At 37.9% G+C, this 27,720-nt stretch overlaps 1 protein-coding gene and 2 long non-coding RNA genes across 3 annotated transcripts in view; 1 reads left to right on the forward strand and 2 right to left on the reverse strand.

Moving 5' to 3' along the window:
• Positions 1–27,720, forward strand: part of LOC311275782 — a 111,375-nt gene that overhangs the window by 69,349 nt on the left and 14,306 nt on the right. The window lies entirely within an intron of this gene.
• Positions 584–4,370, reverse strand: LOC311275780 (uncharacterized protein). The gene is made up of 5 exons (XM_084385025.1): positions 4,300–4,370; positions 3,759–3,889; positions 3,515–3,646; positions 3,342–3,366; positions 584–3,046 (listed from the first exon to the last, which is right to left on the reverse strand). The coding sequence occupies exons 1-5, from the start codon at positions 4,364–4,366 to the stop codon at positions 2,961–2,963; spliced, it is 441 nt and encodes a 146-aa protein (XP_084241151.1). The 5' UTR covers positions 4,367–4,370; the 3' UTR covers positions 584–2,960.
• On the reverse strand, positions 20,993–27,302 carry LOC311275783. Its single transcript, XR_014624976.1, has 3 exons — positions 22,952–27,302; positions 21,561–21,965; positions 20,993–21,249 (listed from the first exon to the last, which is right to left on the reverse strand). It is a non-coding gene; the product is annotated as an uncharacterized lncRNA (long non-coding RNA).

Genomic DNA, 27,720 nt, shown 5'->3' on the forward strand with positions numbered 1-27,720 from the left:
TTCAGTGGCACGCACATACCAATCAAATACAGACGTGACACAAATAACATGTTTGAAAAAAATATTAATGCACTTTAATTCGTTTAATCGATATTTTAAATATCACAAAATTAGGCTATTTATTTAGGATTTTGTGCCACAATTACGTTTACGATTAATCTGTCAATCACTACTGGAGGTGTCTCGCAACACGGATGTTGCGCGACTCGGTGTCAGTCAGGTGTCATGTCAGTGTCAGTGTGTCGCGATGTCAGTGACATATGCCACTATCCACCACTGGCACATGCCAATAATGTCAGTGACACATGCCACTATCCACTGGCATATGCCAGTGAAGACCGGATGTGCCACCGGATGTGCCAATACGCCACTGGCACATGCCAATAATGTCAGTGACACATGCCACTATCCACTGGCATATGCCAGTGAATACCGGATGTGCCACCGGATGTGCCAATACGCATAGTGACATGTGCCATTGGCTTCTGTGCGTCAGATGCCATGTCACTTAATGTTAAAACTGCTACTGAGCCTTGCCTCGCTTGAAACGTATGCGAGAGTATAGCCTACGGCTGCAGACAGTGAGAGGAGGAGTGAAAAAAGTGTAGGCAAGCCGGACAGTATCGCGGATATCGCGGGATTCACGCTCGTGCACAGTGTTGCTAAAAAAACTGGATGTAGCCTAATTTAAGTTCTGTTGCTTTTATATGAAAATAAATATAATGAACAAGACACCCAAAGTAGGCTACTTATTTAATTCCATTCCAAATACATGTTTATCAATCTTTTTTATTTATTTAATACAGACATATAGCCTATGCGTTTTCTTTTTAAATAAAAATTACAATGCATAACCATAGAGATCGCACTGTCAGATAGTTTGGAAATATTCACACAACATATAGCCTACACATAAAACATGATAGAGTTTTAATTTTTTTTTTTTTTTAAAGAACAATACATTGGTTTAATGTACGGTTGTTTAAGCCAATGATCATTAAGCTGTGTTGTCAGCAAGTCGTTTCCCATCGTGCCTTTGATTAGCGCAGTCAGTGGAGAGCAACTGCGCCTGACTGCAGAATCCGACACGTCCGCCTTGCGCTCGCGAGAGATTTTTGACATACGTCAGCATGACATCAGAGCAAGGCGGACCGCACTCGGACACATTTCTAACCACCATGCATCTCGCGCTGATCACTGGTGATCGGTTCTGCGTAGATTTTGCTCATCTCAAACAAGCTTTCAGCCGAAACAGTTTTGAGGTTAATTGATCTAATTGTGTGTCTCTGGAAAATAGTGATTTGTTGTTGAATAAGTTTTTGTGTCTATTTGTTAATAAGGTGATTTGTGGACACAAATGTTTTGGGATTTAAAAGTTACTAGTGCAAAGTGCCCCTGCAAAATCAGTTTTTGAGTGTGTTTTTAGTAATTGTTGATTCGGTGTGTTTGAGTGCTCATTGTTACAATTACCCAGCAAAAGTTTAGTGACATTTTTAATTTGTGCATGGTAGAAAGCAAATACTGATACACAGCCCTCCGGAGCAGATACGCAGAGCTTCTTTTTTTGATGGATGCCAGAGAGCTCCGCAGCAATTCAGCAGTTATATCACGTGATCATACGTGAATTCATGAGATCTCGTGGGCCCTCCTGACTTCAGCTGTCAGTCATGGCCGCAGCCGTTCCGCAACAAATCCGGACCTGGTGGGTATTGAAGGACGGCGGAGCACGGAGCCGATCCGCAGTCGTTCTGCGGTTGGTGAAAATCCGGGGTTAAGCTCCGCTGCTTTCTTCGACCCTCTCTGTCTCTGGTCCTGCACTGTGCTCACTCAAGGCTTATTTATACTTCTGCGTCGTTGTCTGCGTTGACGCGCAATTACACTTAAAGAGGGAGCATGTGAAACCCGAGGGAGCGGTCCTAGCCCGCATAGAGTTGACGTGTTGTTACATTTTTGTATTTATCGATCCCACGTTATAGATGTCCTTGCATTAATGTACTTAACACACACAAATTGATATGTAGGCCTACAATATACCTATTTTATTCATGTGGTCTTGGTTATTTATATAGCCTATCACTGCTAAAAACAACAGAGGTTGTTAAAAGGAAAAAAAAATAACATAAAAAGACAAAACATATTAACAAATCAAACAACACAGACACCAAATACCAAATAGAGTTAACTTGTTATAAGCTACTATGCTAAATGAGCTTTCAGCAAGTTCCTGAATACTATAAGGATTTAGCAGATCTAATAGATAGAGGCAGCTCATTCCAAAATCTCGGCCCCATAACTGCAAAAGCGCGATCACCTTTTTGATGGCGATTTGTCCTTGGTACAACAATACGTTTTTGATTTTCTTTTTAATTTGTTGTATTGCAAAGCACAGAAAATCAGAAAATATGAGTACCATCATCTGCAAACAAATAATGCCATAGAGCTTTTCACAGAACTAACTATAAATATGGATGACCTACGACTGTGACTTTCAGATTTCAGAATACTATCTCAGATCCACCTTCATGCACCTGAAGGAGTGTCCTCGGACCTAGGGAAAAAAAATCAGAAAAACAGCTCCAAATATTATAGAAATAATATAAGGCAAATATTACACATTCTGAAAAACAAAATATTATACTGGTAATATGATTTTTATAGCTTGTTGTGTAATAACTTAGGAGGTACATCAATATTCTTATCTTGATAGTAATATCATTAGTATGTATCCCACTACCACAACAGCAATACTGAACACAAACATTTATAACAGGCACTTACTTTCATGTTTTTTCCCCCATATAAACCAAATGGTAACAGACAGGATGGTAGCAGACACAACCACACTCCCCACAATTACACCAATTAGCCAGTTGGGAGAAATTGCTAAAACAAACATGACAAGCGAGAGGTGTGCATAGCACATGATAAAGACAAACTCAAATGGTGGATTTTATAAGTAATTAAAAAAGTTTATATTGGTTACCGTCTTTGTCTTCTGAAAAAGTGTGATTTCCTGGGATGGAGTCATGTGTAGCTTGATGTTTTACTTTAAACAAACACACACAAATGCACACCTTATTTATACTGAAAAACTGTATTATCACTGCACAATGCATCTTTTTCCATATAGTGAAAGTGAATGGTTAAAGACTGTCATTCTGCCTAACATCTCCTTTCATGTTCAACTAAAGAAATAAAATCATACTGCTCCAAAACATCATAAGGGTAAGTAAACGATTTATCAGCTATCAGTTTTCGGTGAACTAATCCTCTAATAAACAGGCCTAAGATGTTTAATAGACTACTAGAGCATTTATGGTGTGATGCCTTGTGGTGCTTACCTGTATAATTGATAAAACAGTGAAACTGTTAACAGAACAAAAATAATTACAACCTGTATGATATTGGAGTCTATGCACTGCATTTATTTACTCAGCACGTATCTTATTCTTATAATATAATAGTATTCTTATAATCTTATTATAATACATTCAGACAGATTTGTTGCTATTACCTGAATGTTGTCACAGTGGATTTGCCATTGAAGGCTTGCACAAGTGCTCAGTGTCAGGTTCTGAGGAGTCACAGCCACAACAGACCCTAACTTCTCCCCATCAATAGTTGAGTCAACAATGAACGTTCCATTCTATGCACAAAATACAAACGGAATGATTACCAAAAAAAAAAAAAAACTTAAATAGCCTATATTTGTAATTAATTTGTCTTTTAAATGAAACAAAACAAAAAGACGTCCTTACCATATCATACCATCCATGTTCGCAATGGCGATCTCTCAGGTAAACTGTCATGTTCTGAGGCACCTGGTATGTAAATCCTTTGGAGGTAACCATGTTCTCACAGTGAAGTATTTTCTGCGTTGTGGGACATTCTGAAAAACGCAAAACACAATGCCATAGGTTACAAACTGTAAAAGGTCTGTAGGCTATATGCACATTTTTAAAATCACGTAGGCCTATAGAAAGTTTAAATCTGGGGTAAACGCCAATCTAGGCATCTCCATCTTTGCTGTCGCTTTACAGTGGTCAAGGATTAAAGTTCTGCTACACACAGCTTTCAAGAATAGTGTAAAAAGTCCCTATTATAAACCGCAAGTTAGATGCCCGAGCCTCTGTTGCACGAACAAGAAGAGAGTCAATACATTTCCGAATTAAACTATATTGATACTGGACAAATACTTGAAATACTTGAAGAGTTTACGGCTTTAAAAAAAAAAGGTATTAGGCTATAAATGATGTTGGCATGTCACTACATCTGCAAGTTTCTTTTGCAATGTCTTACCGTTCAGTTTTTTGAAAGCCAGATGTCCCGCACATAGTAACATCATTATAAAAATCACGTCCCTCATAATTGTTGTCAGAGACGGACTGCTTCAAACGACTAGCCTACTACAAGTGCTATAAGTAGGCTGCTACTCCCTCCCTCCCTCCCTCTCTCCCTCCCCTCCCCTCTCTCTCTCCCCTCCCTCCCTCCCTCCCCTCTCTCTCTCCCCTCCCTCCCTCTCTCTCTCCCTCCCTCTCTCTCTCTCTCTCTCTCTCTCTCTCTCTCTCTCTCTCTCTCTCTCTCTCTCTCTCTCTCTCTCTCTCTCTCTCTCTCTCTCTCTCTCTCTCTCTCTCTCTCTCTCTCTCTCTCTCTCTCTCTCTCTTCTCTCTCTCTCTCTCTCTCTCTCTCTCTCTCTCTCTCCCTCCCTCCCTGCTGGGCGTTTGCGTAGTGCAGTCTTCAATGGTCTGTTAACTTCTCTCACTGTTTAACCGATTCCCATAAATGTATATCTGTGCTTTCATGTTTTCAAAATTCATGATAATTCATTAAAATCACATTTTGTTCCATACCTCAGTAATCCCTCAACCCTTTTACACACATCATTCTCCCCTCATAAAAATAATTAACTGATCCTTGACATCAAAAACAGGAAGTAACATCATAGAAGTCATCTGGACAACATTGTGTGTTCTATATAGTTCTTTTAAAGCTATTTAAACTGTGGTTGTCAAGCTCATGAAAAAATATACATATATACACACACATATATATATATAATAAAAGCACACAAATTACGTTTTATTTTGATGACCTATTCAGTCAGTTTATAATGTATATAGGCCTATGTTATTGTTGTTTGTCCTGCAGTCGGGTTAATAAAAGACGGTTGTCTTTCATTTATAATGAAATACAGTGCTTATAGAAAATCTTACAGTGAGGTTTTGAGTAAAAAACAACTATTTATCCCGTTACCATCTTCAACCCTGTTGCCATAGTCTCAACCCCGTCACACATTTTTATTAATTCTTTTTTTTTTAAAGTTAATGAAAAAGTAATTTAATGTTTGTTGGACTCAGTCTGAAATGTTCAGAGCAATCATAACAATACTGATTTTATTTCAAATTCTGAAGTCAAGCCACATCTGACTTTGATCAAAATTATGAGGTTGCGTTCACAAAAAGTGCCCATTCCAGGCTTTAGTATAGCAATTTGGAATATCTGAAGTTAAAAGAGCGTCCTACCCATATACATTGGAGTAAATGGATAAAAATGGTCCCATTTGGGCGTGCTGGTCTGAAAACGAGGTGTGTTCAGTGTGTGTGTCTGTCTGTTGTGTACACGTGTGTGTGTGTGTGTGTGTGTGTGTGTGTGTGTGTGTGTGTGTGTGTGTGTGTGTGTGTGTGTAGTATCCTGGTATTCCCTACATTGTGGGGACATGTCTCCACATGGGTTTAATAATATTATTAGCAGAAAATCTTTTGTAAAAACAAAGAAAATAACAGCACTGTAAGTGCATTTCAGCCTGTCAACCTTAATGAAAACATGACATCTCAAACATATACAGTAGTAGTACATTAAAGTTTTTTTTGTGCTTGGCGGACTTGTTCTCCTGCAGGGCCTGGCGCTCTCCCTGGCAGTGGCAGGTCATAGCGCCACTTTCGGTGGCATCGCCAGATGCCGTGGCAGCTGCCAGGTCTCTCCTGGCAGCTGCCAGATTTCGTGACAGATGCCACGTTTTTTTCTCACCATTTTTGGAGCTGTTTAAAACTACACTGTTCATAGTGGCGATCGATTTTGTTTTAATAATGCAAAGTTCTCACAGGTGTGTTATTTATTATGATTTTTTAAATTATTATAATACATTTCTATGTATCAGCTGCCAGAGTTCGTATCAGGAGTCACAATCGTTTATCGCCGTTTCTGCTGTAAACTACAGTTTTATTTTTAAATGAAAGATTTGATGATGCATATTACATACCAGCAAGCAGATGCGATCAGAATATGAACCCAAATAAGCTAAACAGCATTTTCCCATGAAGAACACATAAGGAGTGCTTAGCTGTAGACAGTATATATGCACGTGTATACTATACTCAGGTGCATAGCCAACATTTCAGAAGTGAGTGGGACAAAAATGTTAATATATATATATATATATATATATATATAATTGGCTTAGAAATCAGATACACTGTTGGACAATAACCAATAAATGATTTGTTAATGTACTACAAACACTTTTTTTATTCATTTTTATCAAATATAAGACAATAGTTTTTGTACTGTAATAAATGTCATGTCAGGTAGCACTGAATTGTTCATAAACTTACCTGGTAATTTACCATAAAATGACCTGGAGATGATTGAAAAAAAGTACAAATAAACCATATGGTCACAATCGTGTGTTTAATGCCTTCATGTTTCCAAAGGTTTCTGCTTTTTATTCAGATCATACAGTGATAGCTGGATGCTTTGTCCATATTAGGGGTTTCCTGGTACTCAATATGAGTCTGTCTTGCACTTTCTAAGCCCTCCGGCTTCGTGTATGTGTATACATTTCCCTTAAATAAACAATACACTAAAAAGGCCAAATACAATTATATTTTGTATTTTTACACTGTGTAATATTCTGTTTATCAAAACCAATAAATGTCATCAAGTTAGTGTTTTTACGTATTTTTACATTTATTCCAAAATAATAACAAAAGGCAGCAACAATACAAACATTTTTTTTTTTTTTTGTCAACTGATGTTCAGCTGTTCTTTTTAACTTTACCAGCGGGTGTCGCTGTTGGACAATTACTTTATACATACTAGTGACTTTTACGCTTTTAATGTCATATTTTGTAATTTTGTACTAACTCTGACAGCTGATCCATAAAAATGTATAATAATAATACAACAACTACAACAAAAAACACCACCGCACGCCACTGAGAACAGTGTTGCTTTTACCGAGCAAACAGCAAAAACAGCGAGAAAAACCATGGCAGCTGCCGGGAGAAATCTGGCAGCTGGCAGCTGCCACGGCATCTGGCGATGCCACCGGAAGTGGCGCTACGACCTGCCACTGCCAGCATTTGCGCTTGCCCTCTCTCACTTGTTTTGCTGTTGCAACCGCGTCTCGCAAATGAAACGGCATTCTAAAAACGCTGCGCTCAAGTTAAAATAATTTCCCATTCCACTGCCACAGACGCATCCTTTATGAACAGCCGATTAGGACTAGCGATGTGTTCGATGCTATATGGTCCTTCGTTGAGCGCATCATAGGACAGCGGTTAATCGCCTCAACAACTTCTTAACGCCTTACTTGTTGAGAAAAGAGCTAGGAGAAAATAAAAGCGGTGTTTTTTTTTTTTGTTTTTTTTTTTCTCTGGCACATGAGTGGCTAAAGTAATTCAATGCTCAAAACAATGCTCTTTCCTGCATGATACAGTATTTTGTTATACAGCTGAGGTGACACATGATGTGATCTTACTGGTATGCCATTGGCTACTACATCTGTAATCTGTAACCTCTGAGAAGAGCTTGAACTCCATGTGCCCTGGGAAAACTTCATGAGCCCTTCTCTACAATGCAGTAATGTTTGTCTGTCTCTATTACTGTGCTGAGTAAAGGTCTTTGAAATCGCTTTCATACATGCTAAAGAATACATGTGGGGTCATGGAAGTAGTACTATGTCACTAAAAGATCAAATTTTGGTAACATTTAACAACGGCTGGTAAACTCAAACTTTAATGTAAAATGTGACCTTGTCAAATTGCTAAATGAGCTTGAAAGTTTGCATTTGAGATCAAATTCAGTGTTCAGATATGGAGAACTGATTGACACAGGGTATTTTATGTTGACAGGGTGCTAAATGAGCTGGAGACCTCAAAGACCACTTCAATGTCAGACAAACCCACCGTGTGCATACTTGTGAGCTCAGCTGTCTGTCAGATGACATAATGAGTTACAGACTTGACTCACTTACATCTAAAATGGGCCATCACCAGTCAATACACCATCACAGTTCGGCTCTTGTCTTCTAAGCTGCTGAACTTTGTAAAATTATCTCTGCTGTATAGATAAATCAAGCAGCTACTTATGAAATTGTTTTTAGAATTTTATTACTAGAAATCCCCCATCAAGATTCTAAACATAGACAGCAGGGGTTTTGAGTGCTTTCAAGACAGAACCCATTATAAAGAGTATATTGATGCAGTGCATAATGCTTTCACCTAAGATGCAAACCTCAATACATCTGTAGCAGTACCAGTTTCACTTCAACATTGATATAAATCATTTGCTAAAGTAGACTAGCGGGAAGTACCCTGTAAACAAGTGCTTTATCAGCAGATGACAGGGACCATTTCAATTCAACCCCTCCAACTTTAATCAAATTAAGTTAATGTATTTTTCCAACATTAGTTTATTGTTTGTTTATTTTTTAACACATATTTATTGAGTCCATGTTTGAAGCAGTGTCAATGCTGAGTGAATTTAACTACTGTATTAGATGTAATGTGTATTCACTGGCACAGCATTTCATTTCATTTTGCTTTGACAGCAGCAGTTAAAAAAAACGTACCCGGGTTGTACAGTTTGCTCCCGCACTCCAAAGCCACAGTGCTGGTTAGCCCAACACATCCCACAGATGAGTTTATGCTCACAAGTGCCATGCTACTCACCTATTTCTGTCCCACAAACTGACTGGACCACTATATAATAATACAAAAAACTTAAGTTAAAGATTTAAAAAAAAAAAAAAATACAAATTTAAATTGTTTTAACTTATGATTAAACATTTTCAGTACACATTATTTTAGCCTTCTGTGCAAATAATAGACACGTTGTATATATTAATATGGTTCTATAATTTATAACTAAATAGGTTAGTGTACAAGTCATAATTATCATTTAATTAAAAAGACAAACACAGAATCCTCCCAGGTATAAAGCCCTGACATGCTAAATGTAGCTTGTAATATGAATTTTTTTGGTCCCCATTAGGAAATCCGCTTATCACTAAACTGTGTTTTTTTATGTAAAAATGTAGATGGTTTTCTGTGAGGGTTGTGTTTAAGGGTATAGGGGTAGGGTTAGGGAATATAATTTACAGTTTACACATTATAAAAATCATTATGTCGATGAAAAGACCTCATAAACATGGAAACACAACGTGTGTGCGTGTGTTGTATGTGTCTACAGTTAACGTTTTACACCATCGGAGTGAGGACAAAGTGAGGATCTTTTGGCCAGTGGTTAAGACTTGTTTTTAAGGTTAAGGTTAGGGTAAGGGTTAGGCACTTAGTAGAGGCTAGGGATTGCATTTTATCGTTAATGTCCTCTCACAGAAATAGTCATACAAACGTGTGTCTGTGGTTTAGGTATAGGCTATACCCTGTTATGGGCTCAAAATGTCTCCTCAAGATGGCAATATCTGAAATCCTTGTCCTTTGTGGGGACATTTTTTTGGTCCCCATTAGGAAAACACTTTAATCATACTAAGTGTGATACTTAATGTAACATACTCAATGTTTTTTGAAAAGGTAAAAATGCGGATAGTTTTCTGTGATGGGTAGGTTTAGGGTTAAGGGACAGAATCTACAGTTTGTACAGTATAAAAATAATTATGTCTATGAAAAATCAGCATAAAATATGAAAACCATGTGTGCGTGTGTGTGTATGTGCATGCGTGTGGGTGTGGTTCTGTGTGTGTGTGCGCACGTGGGTGTGTGTGTTTGACAGCTCTACTGCAGCAGATAAGTCAAGTCACTTATCCAAATCCATTAGCCTTAATCCCTCTGAGAGTACTACAGTCTTCTCGATTTAACAGTATTTAAGGATTAATGATACACATTAACCTCTCAAAGGAGACTAAGGACTGCTGCCTTAAAGGGATCATGACAGATTTGTAAATGATTTTTGTATGTTCCTTGAGGTTCACTTTTAATGTAATTTTTTTTCAACTGCTTACACACATTTTCAAAACTTTGCCTTTTTTTTTCCAAAACTTTACACACAAATCCAAGAATTGCACACACAAAATGCTAAATGCCTCGCATCTCTTGCAAAATGAAGCACTGCATTCAAAATATCACAAACACATCTCAAAAGCAAACATTTGTCTTGATTTGCAAACACCTTTGCCATAATATTATATTTTGGATATATCATACACAGTTATTCAAAACCTAAAGCTCTTCTTTCATGAGCTTCTATGTACATTTCTGTACAAGACTAAAAGTATTTGGCTGAGAGATGTTGAAAAATTCACAGTAAACACGAAAGCAAGATTGAAACCAAACTATTTTTTTTTTTACTGTAAGCATTTGTGGTTGTGAATTACAGTATTACACAGTACGAAAAACCTAACTCGACCTTTGGCCGATTTATAGGCCTATTCTAAAGCCATGATTGGTTGGTGTTAAGTAAAGCAATTAGTGTTTGCACATGTGAGGAGTTAGTGTGAGGCACTGATGAATTAGTGTGGCATTTTGATAGGTTGTGTTTGAAAAAGGAAATCAAGATACTTCCTGTTAGATTTTTGTGTTACGGTTTGCAAAAAGTGTTTTATGAAATCGAAGGCCAATGACCACATCTGACGAGATTAAGTGCGCATTCGATCAATTTACTATCCCGTGAGGCCACAGGAGGGGATTTATGAATGGAATTGAAGTGATGCAGCTGACGCTCCTAGGTGGGTCACGTGACAAAAACAACTAACAACTGGATGTAGTATGTCCAAATTTCATTCATACGTATGTAACAGGCCATGTCACTGAAGAAAATCCAGAAATGTAAGCTATCTTTGCGTACTGAACCATGATAGATATATGGCTTGTATTACAGAAGGTGTCTGATGTCGTTCTTTGATCACAGTATCTATCTCACAGAGTCTCTTAAGGATAATGTCATGTTTGCAATGAGACAACAAGCTTTTGATTACACTTGTAGATTTAAATTTCAAAGTCAGAATCAGAACTTTTTATTTGTTTTCTCAAATTTCTTTTAGGTGTAGCAGTTGTGATGTTAGACATCACATAAGAAATAGAAGTACAAACATGCAAATAGATAGAAATAACTTGAAAATAAATGTAATCACTGTAAATGTACAGCTCCATTAGTATAAACATGAGTGTAGTGCATGTGAATATTTAAAGTCAACGAGATTTAGAAAAAAAAAGTCAGTGAAGACGTAGACTACATGTCACGGATCTATGAGAGAGAACTCAAGCGCAGAATGAGCGTTACCAGGTTTTATTGACAAGACTAGAGATGGTGGGTGAAGAGGTGATAACGGTCCAAACAGTAGGCAGGGGACAAAGCACAATGGCAGGCAAGCTGAGAGAGTGGGTACTGAGACCAGCCCAAGGTGAACAGACTGGTGTTCTGTGGTAGATGTGCAACACAAGGCCAATGGATGCAGCAAGAGTCAGACAGGATCACACAGCACACATAGCTGGACTCACAGGGCACGATCAGTCACTGCACCGGTCTCGCTGCTTGGTAGAGCGAGAGGAAGCAGCCAGAGAAGCTCAGCTTGCAGGGCTGGAACAAACAGGGAACACAGCAGACACAAGACAAGGTATCCACAACTGGAACCATGAGCAAGAAGTAACAGGTAGCACAACAAACTGGCAAAACATGATGGGTGACAAGGAACAGGTGAACACACTCACACAAACGAGGAGCTGAGAACATGAGGAAAGGGTGAGCAAACTTAGACAAGAAACAGGTGAGCACACTCAGACAAAGGAAGACTAATCAATGACTAAACGAGGGCGTGGCAATTGGAAACAAGAAGGCATGAACAGAGGAGCACGTGGCCAATACAAAGAAAGACAGAGCCATTTGTTCAAGCACAACACAAACAAAGATACATTAAACAAAGACAAGACTGGCATAATTGTCAGAGGAGAACCCTGAAACTACAGATGTGTTCTTATATAGAGAGCATCATGTAAGAATGCCTGAAATTGATTGTGGTCTTATTTAAAGGTGCATTGCGCGAGAGTCTGAGTTTTCGCAGAACTACGCCCCCTCTGGCGGCAAGCGAAACTGCAACCAGAGGTGTGCACGCTCACGGACCACACGCACACGCACGCTTGCACGAGCTCGAGCTGGTCATAACCCAAGGAGCATCAGCCGCACAAATCTTTTGTTTACAATCATAATGTCTTCAGAGGTAATAAAGTTTTAAATCTGCAAGTAATTTAAAATATGTGAAAGGAAAGGCAATTGAGTAAATAACACACTTATGTGTGAGGGAAAAAATGGGGGTAGTAGAAAACTTCGTTTTTTATTCCCATCTATCTCCATGTTGAACTGTGTTATGTGTTTACTGTATCCACTTATGACTATTATTATGGAAACACGTTCATGAACAATATAAGTTATAACTTTGTAAAAGCTCAAAATTGTAATCATGATACCATACCATACACAGTCGGTCAACAAAGTACACCCAAATGTCTCAAGGTAATAAACAATCAAGTGGCACTATGACGTTACCATAAAAGCCAAACAGGCTAATCCGCCGAAGATTTGCGGGGGTTTAGCCTGTTTTATTGATCAGCTAAGTAGCATATTCCAATAGCAATACATCGTAATTAAGCAGTAATTTGCTCAAAATTTGTGTCTAAGTATCTAACTTATATATCAGCATTTTATATCACAATCATTCTGAACCTGATCACTGACAATGGTAAGTTAGTAAAACCTATTCCGATTGTACATTTATCTAGCTTACGCTAAAGCATTACACATTTTATGGATCGTCATTTATTGTCATTATTGGCCGTATCAGACATTAGAGAATGGGATATATCTTACCTTTTTATCAAGAAAAAAGCCAACTGAGGATCCCGTTTGAGCCCTAGAGCAGACCGGAGATCTCTCCATTTGTTGAAAGCCTTCCCTATGTTTACTCTCGTCTTACCCCGACGCCTGTCTGACTCCAATTTGGACCTTTTGGTTGCACTAGACAAAAGTTCTCTTTTTTTTTATCTTACGTGGAGTTTGCGTTGGTGTTTGAAATGAACTACAAGCCGGTCTCTTAGAATCCATTTTCTACGGAGAATGGCGGTGTTGTGCCGAATTTCGACCCCCTGCCAAATTATTACCCCCCTCGTTGAAGTCAGTACCTGATTGCCTAATCCTAACCCCACCCCTAATCCTAACCCCTCCCCCACAACTAATCCTTAACCTACCAATACTAGGGGGTAATAATTCGGCGGGGGTCAAAATTCGGCACGACAGCGGCGTCGGCGCATACACAATCACAAACCTGCCAGACATATGAGCGTGCCGTGAACGCGCATGACGTCACGCCCAGTCTCAGATTCCGACCCGAATCCCTCTTATTTATTTTACTGTACAGGATTATAGAGGCAATCGCAGTGATCAGAGAAGGGCTCAGTCAGCCCATCAGGCAATTGTTTAAGCATGTATGGGTTAGAAAACGGGTATTTTTAACATGAAAAGTTGCGCAATGCACCTTTAAACAGCTTACTCATTTAAATATTACCACACCCCCTCCCTCCCCCCCCCCTGTCCCCCTCCCGTTCAAAGTTGGCATTACTTCCAGCATACAGAAGCTTACATAGCCAGCCAGTTGAACATCCCTCCTCAGATATGTTGTTCACCACTGGCCCAACCTACACTAAGACCCAACACTAATATATCTGATATGGATTTTTTTTTGTCAGTGCACATGCCTAAATAACCAAGAATTCGCCCTGTCAGATATTTCCTCATTCATTTAACTCTACTGTAACGGTGATAAGCAACTTTTGGAGAGGTGATTCCCCTGCCGCTTCTTTTCATTCATCCTCTTTCTTATAAATGGGTGTGACTGGGTCTGGCAATGGTTTACTATACTAATTTGTTTACATGTGTGTGATTCTGTTACCATGGTTACAGTCTCATCTTTGATCCTGCATGCTGGGAGAATTCTTTTTTACTCGTGCAGACGTTATCTGATCATGACAACTATGAAGACATGGTAGGGTTGAATAACTCCTGTTAGCTAGTACATTTTGTAGAAATGTAGTAAAATGAACAGAGATTATCCTGCTGAACGGTTAGCCCAGCATGAATTTGGTCTAAGCTGGTTCATGGTACTGATCTAGTATAAAAGTAAAAAAATATAGTAAACCAGCATGATCTGGTTAAGAAGTATAGATATCTAGCATACCACACTGTAGATCAGCATCTAAAACAAAATGGGAGTGAAGATGTCTTGTCCAGAGATCTCTTTTCTTAAATAGTCATTGCAAGCAAATTCTCCTTTTTGCTTTGATGCTTTTCATAAGAGGGAAAGGAAAATCATACAGACTTTATTTGAGCCATTGTTCAGGCAAATTCACCACCAAATTGATAAGAAACAAATTATCCACTTATGACCAAACCAGGAGGTTTTATTGGCTTTTATATATCAGAATATAAAGGGGAAAATCCTCTAAAATTGTGTTTGTCTTCAAAATATAACAATACTTTCTGACCATTATTATTATTATTATTTTTGAGCTATATCTTTTGCCTTATTTAGATGAACACTTTCTCTTGTTTTGTTACAGTTTTTCTGAATTGCTAAAACACATTTCTCGAAACCATCCCCACTTTCTCAAAACCTTAAATACAAAGCCATATCTTCAAACTACATTCAGAGAACATCTGACTCTTCTGGCAAAATCAAACATTTGCCTCAAAACCATTTTATCTGTGCTCTAAGTCAAATAATCCTTTCAGATCATACACACAGCGGGTTAATATTAAACACAGATCATTCATTAGACACTACATAAATAAAATGGAGAACACATAATCCAAAGCATGCAGTTACAGAAAAAAAGTATATTGTAACAGTAAATAATTGTAAATAATGTAAAAAAAAAGTATAGTAATCGCAACTTACAGTAATAAGGTGAATAAATTATACTGTATGCACTGCCACTGTAATGAATATAGTAGGCCTGTCTGTATGTTCAGCACTTGCATATTGTAAAAATACAGTAACCCAACTGCAAAAGCCAAAAAGGTTAAAAAACTCTAAATGAAAAGCATGTTACAATACACTCAGAAAAGTGTGCTACTGCAAAATCAAGTCAGTGAGAGATTCATTCTGACTCAGCATCATCATGTTTTGTCTGGCCTGAGGACTTTGTTCACATCACATTTGCCTGCCTGTGTTTAGCGTTTAGAAACAAATGCATCACAGTGCAATATGTGTTTTAGTGAGTGAGAATGTGTTTAGAGTTTTGCAAAAAGAGTGCATGAGATTTGCAAATAGTGTCTTAACATGTGAACTTGTTTTATGTTTACAGAAAGACAGATTTTTTTTTCGACAAATTGGTTTAGTGGTTCCCACGCAAAACTTTTTATGAGCTCGGTCAGACACGTCCTGTTTAATGTCCCGCTGGCAGTGTTTCAGAGCTCCGTACGGTAATGAAGCGTTTGTTTGAACTACGTTGCTTTTTTAATGTGTTGCTTCCTGTACCCTTAAGCTAATCTGCGGTTTTGATGAATGCTGTAAACAGTAACGTTAGCCTGTGAGAATTATATATGAGGGATATCATCTTGTGGTAAGTGTTATGTAAGATGGCTGGAAAATTGTAGTAAAATGAGCATTAGTAACATCTCGCTTCCTTTAAGGTTTTCGTGAGGCGTGGGTCTCCTCTCTCGTCCTTCGGACCGTTCTTTTTGCTCGTCATTCGGACCGTTCTTTTTGCTCGTCCTTCGGACCGTTCTTTTTGCTCGTCCTTCGGACCATTTCTCTGATCTTCAGCACGATCTCCCTCTCGTTACCACAGTAATTGCACTTCGTATAAACCTGAGTCCATTTTAAGAACCACAGGTTTGCGCTGTGATCGCGCCGTGGGCCAGCAAACACGTCAACAGGATTTGTATTGTCTACTTCCTTCCTTTTAGTGACAGCAAAAGTTACAATTTCTTTCTAGAGTGACAAAGTTATAACGTTAATCTGACTGACTGTTAATGTATGAAAATCAGTGTAGCCTATGTGTGTTGCACCAGCTCTATTCTTTTGTCATTCGTTTCTTTAGTTCAGCCTTGTGTATTATGTTTAGATTTATTTTGTTATCTAAGTGAGTGTGTCGTTGTTAATCTTGATTATTGTATGTGTATTTAATTTGGCTGTGATATTTTCTTTGTTTATTATTTTGGGGTTTTACTAAACTCAATTGTTTAGTGGTTTATTTATTTTGCTTATTTTATTCTTCCCAGGAACTGAGGTGGCCAGGCGGAAGGACCTTCTCTTGCAGTGTTGTAGTGGTGGTGTTGCAGTGGGTGACACTTTTGAAGTGCCTGCATGTGTGATCCAAGTGCACGGTGATGTGTGTTTGAGTAGGATTGCGCTTTTGGAAAAGCCATTAAGTGGTCCTTCCGCCGGTCGACTCAGCCTGGTTGGTTGGTACATTTATTGTTTTGTTTGAACCTTCCTTTCTTGAGACTCCTCCTACCCTCGTGGGTAGAGGACTGTGTTGGTGCTGCCATTTCATACTGCTCTCTGTTATTTCTCTTGTTACGTGTCATTAAATGTAGCGCTGGGCGCCTTTTTAAAGCAGAACATTTTAACTTTTGTATATTAATAAAGACTGCTTATTATATTATTTGCATTTACGTCTCTGACCTCCCTGGCACACACGAACCTGTGACCTAGTGATTGTTACTGGGTTATTTAGATATTCCCTGATTGATTCAGGGTGGCGTAGTCGACAATTATCACCATAAGATAGATTATTTATTGAGAGCCCTTACTGCTTCATGCCACATTGGACTCAAATATAAAGTTATGCGGTCAGTGCTTAACTCAGGGAGTTCAGTTAAGTTGGCAATATTCACATAGGCTATTCGAACTTCCCTATTCTTTAAGTGATAAACGTTGTTAAAACACAAACGACACCTTTACAATCACAGTAGCCTAGACAACGAGCTACAACCCAATTCTTCTCAAAACGAGCTTTTATAATATAGGCTAAATATGAGCTGGCGGCTGAGAGACAAGTTCGAAGGGACCATCTGCAAAGTGCAATATAATCCAAAAAACGACTACAGCATCAACTCATAGTAAAAAATACAAAAATAGTCATTAACTTAAATGTTACAAACTGTAGTGCCACCCAATTCAGCTTACACATCAATGGTAACCCACTGGTCATACTACATTGCTTTTGTACATTTTATATTATGAAAAATATTCAATAACTTCACTGTAACACACCAAATTTCGTTCACACATCACTGCTCTAATGTTGGTGATACAACACTTAGTTTGGGAAGTAATTGCACATAAAAAATAAGTAGGCCTATATTCTTTACACAAATTATATTGGTACTGTACGCAGCTAACATAAGTTCACCATAGGTTTTGCATTATATTTACTTACTGAATTTGATGGCATTACACTGTATAACAGTATTATTTAATAATATAATATAAAATGTGCAGAAGGGTTTGGGGATTTGTACTTTGCAGATGGCCCTTATTTGGACTTGTCTCTCATTCTGCTGGTTAGAGACAAATTTATATTATAAAGCTCATTTTGAGGAGAATTGGGTTGTAGCTCGTTGTCTAGGTTACTGTGATTTGTAAATAGGTGTCGTTTGTGTTTTAACAACGCTCAATAATATTGATCCGGGAAGTTTGAATAGCCTATGTGAATTGCCAACTTAACTGAACTCCTTGAGTAGCCTAAAGCACTGACCGCATTTCTTTATGTTTGAGTCCAAGTTCAAACAAACGCTCCATTAACGTACGGATCTCTGAAACACTGCCAGCGGGTCATTACAGTTTTTTTCAATTGTTTAAGCACAATTTTGAAAACAGGGCCCGGTTTGTCAAAACACTACACACAATTAGCACAACCCTACACCAAAGTAGCACAACACTTCACATCATTTGCAAAAATGGAACACTTTTGTCAAAACTATACACGACTTCATAAAAACAATATTTTGTTACCATACGAAACACACACATTTCATATGACCTCAATCTTTTTGAACCAGTTACACACTGCTGTTGCTAACCTAAAACACTTTTAGCAAGTCTAATTCTCAGTGATTAGAGTACTGTAAATGAAGTACACAGAGAAAGTGCAACTATACAATAGTTCACCAAACACTACACAAGACCAATGCTGCAGACTGAGGAAAATATCACTTATTTCTCTCCATATACCCAAATCAGTCAACATGGAGAATCACAACAAAACATGTCCCAGTTTTCATGCTACAGCAGTGTGCATAACACCGTTAGCTCAGCAAACAACAAACAAACGTAAAATACTGTATCCAGTACAGGTAACAATTACAGTAAACAACCATAAAAAATAATCTGAAAAAAACTGACAATATTGTACAGAAAATACTACAGTAAACATGCTATACATTATCCCTTCGCCTAGCTGGATCTGGCCAGAGAATTTCATCAACATCACAAGCAATATCCTCATTAGAAAGACAACGCGGGAAGAACCGTCTTGAATGTCGAATCCATCCAGGCGTCCTCCATGGCCTGAATGAGGGATACCTGAGCCTGGGGCTGGAGATCGTAAAACCTTCCATCGCCATGCAGAGAAAACTCTTCGATAGGGTTTAGAAACGGAGAGTATGGTGGAAGGTATAGTACTGTCAACTGTGGATGGTGTTGAAACCAGTTCTGGACCAAAGCAGAGCGGTGCCACATTGGGACACATTGTCCCAGATGACAGTGTACTGCATCTGGTGCATTTCATTACCTGCTGTGACGATGTGGTGCAATTGGTCCAAAAATGCGAGAATGTGAGGTGTGTTGTAAGGGCCCATTTTGGCATGACGGAGGAGAACCCCATGGCAGTGCAAAGGGTGATGTTACCCCCACGTTGCCCTGGGACATTGATTATAGCCCTGTGGCCAATGATATTTCTGCCTCTCCTTCTTGCCTTGAACCCTGCCTCATCAATATATATGAATTCATGCAGGATTTCCTCAGCATCCATCTTCAAAACACTCTGAAATACAGTGAAAGACAAGATTGTGTAGTTCAGGATAGGTCTAGTATACAGTCAATGTAAAAAAGTCATGTGTGCAGTAACATCACAGTGCTAAAGTGAACAATACAAATTCCGCTCCAAAGGCACACGATAAAATTGTTTCATTTGAACCTGATGTCTTTTCAGGATGCGTGTCAGTGTTGACTGAGAGACCTGATGGACGTTATTGAAAATGGCATGGTCACCGATAATGTTTGCTTGTAGTTCTCTGAGCCTGATAGCATTATTGGCCAAATAATGCCTCTGCCTCTGCCTCTGCCTCTGCCTCTGCCTCTGCCATGTGTCATGTGTCATGTGTCATGTGTCATGTGTTTGTGCACCTGATGGCTGTGTTTAACAGATTGGCTCATATGTGTGGTAATTTGACAGTCAGTGCTTTGGAATTGCAAGGAAGTGACATCATGATATACTTCTGTGTCTGATGTATACAAGTGTGTTTAGTGTTTTGCAAATCACTGTGTGTAATGTTTTGCAAATAGTGTGAAGCTGACAATGTGCTTACAGTTGTGCAAATCTAGCCTTGTGTTTTGCTCCTCGAGTGTAAGGTTTTGCTAATTGTGGGAAAAGTTTAATTTTAGTGTGTAAGCAATCATAAAAAACTGTAAACAGGAAGTGTTTGTCCGAGCTCAAAACAGGTTTTGCGAGGGAACGCAAAGTTTATCGGGGGAACGCAAAAGATTTGGAAAAAAATAAAATTCTCCCATCCTACATTTTTTTTTTTTTTTTCACCCTCCCTTTAGGGGCTCCGTACTACTTCTATTACAGTATATATACAGCATAAATTCAACAATAAGCTTAAAGAAAAGTTTATTTTCATTACACTACTGTAAAGAGATCTTGCAGAAGATGAAAAGCACTAGAAAAGAAAAGTTGAAATAATTGAACATGGACTTGCAATTGCAATATAATACAGTATAGTGTCAATTACAGTACGGTAAATATTAATAATTAAATCAGCATCCTCTGCCAAATTGCATTTCAGTACTGATAATGACTATTTGCCATACTAGTAATCTTCTGACAAGACTAAGTACTTACCTACAAATCAGTTTGACAATTACAACTTTAAGGGTTGTAAGATGTACAAGGATACAAGATGTGCTACAGTATTTACTGTATATTTACATTTACATTTATTCATTTAGCTGACGCTTTTATCCAAAGCGACTTACAATTGCTATATATGTCAGAGGTCGCACGCCTCTGGAGCAACTAGGGGTTAAGTGTCTTGCTCAGGGACACATTGGTGTCTCACAGTGGATTCGAACCCGGGTCTCTCACACCAAAGGCATGTGTCTTATCCATTGCGCCACACCACCCCCATATAGAATAGTGAAAGTTCTCTCATCTAAAGTATTGCTACTGTGTACTGTAATTATACTGTATGTGTTAAGTATAAAACCCCCTGGAGATGAGCCTGCAGACCAACTTGCCTCATGATCATTCCTGCACAAGAACATGGTCAACTATAGTGCTTTGTATTTCATCAGGAACAAATGTCCTTTGACCACGTCCCCTTTATTTTTCTTTTTCTCTCTTTATCTTTATTTTTGACTCCCACCAGGATTCATTTTCCAAAGCACATAATCCCCCATGGCCCTATTTATATTGTCCTGAGATTCTGATTGGTGTGTCATCAATTTTGCTACTTAATGTTCACACGTGTGCTATTTGAGTTCACAGTGTGACACTTGAGGTAATTATATTATGTGTTTGTGATTTCTGAATGAGAGCATGGTTAAACCTGTGCAAAATGAGGGCCTTTTTATGTAGAGTTTTGCAGAAAGCGTTGAGAAAATTTGAATGTGTGTGAAAACAGGTGAAATGTGTTAAACGTTTTGAGAAACGTGTCTTTGTTTCTAGAAATGAATGAATGGTTTTGGAAATTGGCTAACTGAACCAGTTATAGTGTGCCTGCAATCGAGAAAAACTGTAATGCATTTTGGGTGGTGTGGTGCAATGGATAAGACACATGCCTTTGGTGTGAGAGACCCGGGTTCGAATCCACTGTGAGACACCAATGTGTCCCTGAGCAAGACACTTAACCCCTAGTTGCTCCAGAGGCGTGCGACCTCTGACATATATAGCAATTGTAAGTCGCTTTGGATAAAAGCGTCAGCTAAATGAATAAATGTGAAATGTAAATGTTAATTGGATATTTATTAGCAAAAAATTGAAATTATTCCCATTTACAAAAGTCTTTCAGTGTTGCCAGAGCCCGTCTACGGAGAGCCTGCCCACTCCCTATTAAGCCCTATTGTACCGAATTTTGGTTGTAGTACCACCAGAGTTCCACTGGGGGCGATCGCCATGAGTGCAAAATGAATGGGAGTCAATGGGGCTAGACAGCTAAATTTGTCTCTTTCACCCGATTGCCATTGATAAATCTCAGATCTGATTGTAGATTTTGCAAATTCAACATGGGTTTCAGGTCGAAAGTTGAATGAAAGAGTACTTATGTCCTTTCGATTTCTTACAGGTTGAGTTGTTGCCCATAACACGCTAGCATTCTGCTAATGACGTCAGCATTCTGACGTCATTGACATTTTGAAAGACTTTTTAAAGAAAATAAGTGACTCTAAAAAATCTAACACCCAGCAATGTGTAATTACTTTGCATCTCCTTTCGAATACAACATTCAAATTACTAGACAAAAAATTATATCCTGAGAAAAGTGGATTTTGAGGGGTATTCATAGATGCCACCTACGTCACTACAAATAGAACGCCGCCATATTTGCGACCGACTCGCCCGGTATGGCCGCCCAAACTGCCCATTTGAATGAGAGAGAGAGACAGAGATACCTGGAGAAAATTTATAATTTAGGCTCCGATCCTTATTTTTTACCCCCAGTTTTCTTTAGTCCATTATTATCTACCCCATTATTATTATTATTATTATTATCATTATTATCTTGCCCCAATTGGCCTTTCATTTAAGTCATAGAGCTTCATGGCGCGCGTTCATGAGAATCGAGGCGATGTCATGAATGAATCTGAATCTGCAGCTGTTCGGCCGGCATGAATGAATCTATCTAATCCGTCCATCAGCACAGCCAGAGACATCAGCCGAATATCATAAAAGACTGCCATATCTGTCCGAAAGAACAGATGTTCAATTACAGAGAGAAGGTTTAATACACACAAATATCGAAATGAAAGAATCTTTCGAGTCGAATCTTTTTGAATGATTCGGCTGCGATTAAAAGCTATCAAGACGAGGTAAGCTCAGTGATTATAATATAACGACTTAAATTGCAGTTTGTTCGTCACATAAAGCTATCATATGAATAAATAACGATATTAATATAACGGACGAGTCGTATTAGATCACTTTTATGATACTTTTGTGATGTTTTTTTTGTCTTTTATATTATTTTTTTTGCGTGACAGCCCCCAGTAGGCTAATGTTAGCCTACTCATTCACTTTCATTACATCGACAAAAAGAGTCTCCATTAGGCTACATATTCAAAAATGTCCCTTTGTCTTCCACGGAAAGGCTGAGATTATGCATCGTCTGCAGAGCTAACGTTAACGTTACTTACACAAAATAACATCTAAACAACCCAAATCTAACACCCAGCAATGTGTAATTTCTTTGCATCTCCTTTCGAATACAACATTCAAATTACTAGACAAAAAATTATATCCTGAGAAAAGTGGATTTTGAGGGGTATACCGCCATTGACCTCCATTCATTCTGCACTCGTCCTGTGAGCGCCCTCAAATGGAATCAGAGTGGAACTGCAACCAGTTCAGAAGCCGGAAGTGTAGTGAGAGTGAAACTTCTCGCCATATTAGACATTCTCTGGTGTTGCAAAGGGACAAACTGGGGTTTTATTTCTGAAAAATGTTGGTCTGGTTAAAACCAGGAAAGAGCAAAGTATATCAGTATTTGGTTTGGGTGAAAATGAATTGTCATGGATGAAAAAAAAAAAACCTTCTCAGACCAAAGGATGAGCCTATTTGTGCTGTTACATTAAACAGAGCATTTAGCTGACATGTCTAAATAGTTGAAATCTGGTAAACAGTGAATTAGTTTTTGACAAAGCTTGTCAATTATTTGTAGCAATTCTGGTGATGCTCTTTATGAAAGGCAGACGTTTATGGTGTAAACACCCAAGCTGTAATTTAGCTTTATTTGTAGGCTATGAAGAGCTAGCTGTTGGTAGAGGGGCATATGCTTTGTCCATATGATGTTTTATTTACCAAGTACAAGGAAATATAATTGTGTTAGACCAGTCACCTCTGACTACACCTGTGCTTGTGATTTGCTATAACAGAGTGTATCTAACCGTTTCTGTTAGAAAGCCAGAACATGAGCCCCACAGGATAAACACTTTTTAATGTTCACAGATATATTTTAAATGACTAAATCAGCTAGAAGAAAGATAGTTAGATTGTAGTGTAAGGCTTTTTGAATTTCTGCATTTCTCAGCACTTCAAAAGAAAGGAAAACATTAAAGTTTTAAGATGTAAAACCAAGCAAGTAACTTTACAAGGCATGGAAGGTCTTATCAGATTTTATTGACAAAAATCACTTTAACAAGACAGATAGTAAAGGGCAAACGATATATGAAAGATATACTACAATATACTAAAATATTTTAAAGAAAATTTAATTTGGTGTAAAAATGCATTCAAGATAAGTAAAATGTTTACAACTGATGACAGAAATGTGACTAATATTGCATAATTCTCTAAGTGCTAATTTCATCTCATAACACAATGGCAGCTGACAGTAAACTTTTACAATTATTGATATCATATTATATTAATTAATATCATATTATTACACATAATACGACAAAGTGTTACATCATCCTTTCATTTTCTTTAAGTTATGATATTCAGTATAGACAAATCGGTAGCACTTAATTTTACAGTCCTGGGCTGGATTTCCCGAAACCTTCTTAACGCTACGTCGTTCTTAAGTTACACCTTAAGCTGCACCTTATCGTTAATACGTGTTTCCAGAAACGTTCTTAGTTAAGTATACCTTCTGTAAGTCATACGTTCGGAAGGTTGTTCTGGACCACTGTTAGCTTTACCTTATCACTGTTGCAGGTCTATATGAAAATAATTCTGACGTTTTAATACACACAGACAGTGTTCATTTAGGCTAATTCAAGTGTTTTCATGCAAAGAATAAAATTGTTGTTAGAATTTTTATTATATTATTATTATTATATATTATATTATTAATTTAATAAAGGCCAGTGAAAGCATAGGCTACTGTCAGTTAAGTTCTATTCAGACGCTAATATTGTTTCTCATGGGCTCGTCCGGTATTTTAAACATTTACAGGGGTAAGTCGGTGATTTTAGTGCCGTCCGAATCCATAATATCAGTGTTTTTCTCACCCAACCCGCGTAAAAATCTCTGTCCAAATTAGTAGCCTACCTACTGTTTTTTGACAAACAGGTCGTGTGGTAATTTAATTGCCGTCTGAATCCGCATCTCTGAGTTTACAAGAAGAGATTCAAAATTCACTGTTTAAATCCTTTTTGATCACTGCCGAGCACCGTACGTAAGATGTACACTTTTATTACTGAAATTCTGAAAAGTATTTACAAGAACAATATTTCATCGCAGCTCCACCTCAGAGAATAAAAATGGGTAAGAGAAAAAAGCACGTAAATTTTTTTAAATGGTTATTGTGGCAGCAATAGGCTATATGTTACAATGTTACAAAATACGTAGGCTAGGCTATTATAGGCTATTATAGTTTTTATAATATCCAATAGTCCTAATAAATGTAATTTCAACTATTTCTGAAGTGCTTCTTTTATAAAGAACACCACTTTCTAGCATAACGCGGTGAAACAGCCCCTGGACAAGAGAATAATTGATTCTCGAGCCATCGATATCAACCAATTCAGCACCATTGTCACAGACAGCACCGGGTAACGTCGCACGTAAGAAGGTATATCTTAAGCAGCTTCCTAAGGTATAGTTCGGGGAACACGCCTAGTAATGGTATACCTTTAGTTAAGTTATACCTTAAGAGTCTTCGTAGCGCGCTAAGAGACAACGGTATCGAGAAACCCAGCCCTGTTCCCCATGAACATACTATGTACTTATTATAGTAATTGCAATAACTGGGTAATAACTAGCCTGAACCTACCCCTAAATCTAAGCTTAACACATGTAATCACCATGTATTTCTCAGTACTTTCGTAGGTAGGCACACTGTAAGTACACATAAGTGCATGTACTGTAAAATAAAGTGCAACCGACAATAGTACCCAATATGTTGAGTATATGAGTATACTTGATTAGATATAGCTTGGCACACAGCAACACAACCATTTTGATTAATTTTGGGTATACATCCAGTACTGTCTGTATATTTTTATTTTATATGACAGTTCGATTTCAGAAAAAAACTCGAACAGCAGTACCCGGTAAAGTACACCTTTATACCATATCTATAGCCCTTAAGGTACTCATATCTGTTTAGGGGCAGACAATGAGTGTAATGTCCCAGTGACTAGCTTGCTATAAGGTTAGGTAACTTCTAATTAACAATTTTCTCCAGATTAAATTAGTAATGCATTAGACGTGTGTACTCACTGGCACAGCATTTCATTGCATTTTGCTTCCACAGCGGCAATTCAAATACTTGTTACTTTGCTCCCACAAACCCTAGACTAAAGAGTGGGTTTACACTGACAAAACAAACAAACATCATTCAATTTAATTGAGATTGTGATTTCTGGTGGAAAAGTTTATGCAAATGAACAGTGTGATGTGAATGCTACCAACGGGGACACAGAAAGCTGTCTGCCCCCTGAAACAAATGGATACAACAGTAAAGTAAGACCACCAATGAGGATATCTTTAGTGACCTAAATACGGTCAGTGTGAACTTGGATTATTATTGTATGACAATTTGGATTATGACTGTGTGCCATGCTACATGCAGTTTGAGCTTTGTAAAAAGTGATACAAAACTGATCATTTGTTTTTAACAACATACATACTAAGTATATACCCCCTTGACAAATATATGACTTGCTTGATTTTTTTTAAAAACTTAATTTGCAAAAAAAAGAAAAGAAACACATTTTCAAAAATACACAATCTGATGATGTAATGAAATGTAATACAAATTTGATGAATTTCTCAGTAATATCACTCATGTATCATCATCACCTGAATAGGAAATTCATTTACTTGATATAGTAACCCCCCCCCCCTCCTCCTCTTTGATAAAGGATTTTATAGCCATTTATAGTGTTAATATTAATTAGCAAGTCTACAAACTCATTCTCTCAAATTGCAGCTTATAAGGGACTGCACGCCCCTGGTATGTATAGTGTGTATATGATAGATCTATATAAATGTTACTTTAACATTATCAAAATTAGTTTTAGATAAGCCTGATACAATTTCTTTACAGTCCTGGATAGTTCACGCTATAATGCAAATTAACTCATCATTACTCACCCTGTTGTTGTTCTAATGCAGGAGGCTGTGCTTTTCTTTCTTTTTTTTTGGATTACCATTATTATTTAATGGTAATCCTGCACTTGGTCTTCCATACTCAACTGTGTGTTTTTGAGACTACAAGCAACAGTTCACTCTGACTCGTCCAGAAAAAGAATACAAGTGAGAAATCATGATTGATTAAAAAAAAAAAAGAAACCTACATGAAATAACACCAAGAAATACCAAAAAAGTGTCCATGTACTTTCTTCAATTAGTTAAATATCTCTAGACCGGAACTCTGTTTGATGACAGTCACAATGACAGTTACAGATGTAAACGCGATAACTTCTTGTTGTGACGAACACAACAGTTATATTAACCTCAGAGGAGAAAGTACATGGATTGTATTCTGTGACGCATTTTTATTAATCTTGATTTCTCACAACTTGTGTGTACTTTTATGGGGCGAGTAGATGTAAACTGTGCTTATAGAGACTCGCGAACGTATAGTCGAGCACGGAAGACCAACACCCAAAGTCAGGATTATCATTAAATAATACATTACTTTTCGGGGGGGGTTTTTTCACCAAAGCATATTGTATACTCTTAGACAGTGTTCGAATTGTGCCCCCCCCCAAAAAAGTAATAATATACATATTTTCATTTATTTATTTCATATAATACTATAATTTCATTTACTTAACTTTTAGTGTTTCAGAACATGTTTTTGCAGTTGAGCATTAACTCTGTGCATAATTGATGAACAAAGACTTTTCTCCACCCAAAATCTATGTAATAATCCGGGTTTTTCCTGGGTGCTAAAATCCCGATCATGTATTTTAATAAGATAATTAAATGTGTATTTTTCTTAGACCATCATATAGCCTACTGAGTTTCCCACAGTATTTTTGTGGATTGAGCTCGGTACCTCTAGGGGGGTCCGGGGGCATGCCCCCCCCGGAAGAAA

Source organism: Rutilus rutilus (assembly GCF_951802725.1).
Source record: "Rutilus rutilus genome assembly, chromosome: 17".
In the NCBI taxonomy this organism is placed as follows: Eukaryota; Metazoa; Chordata; class Actinopteri; order Cypriniformes; family Leuciscidae; genus Rutilus; species Rutilus rutilus.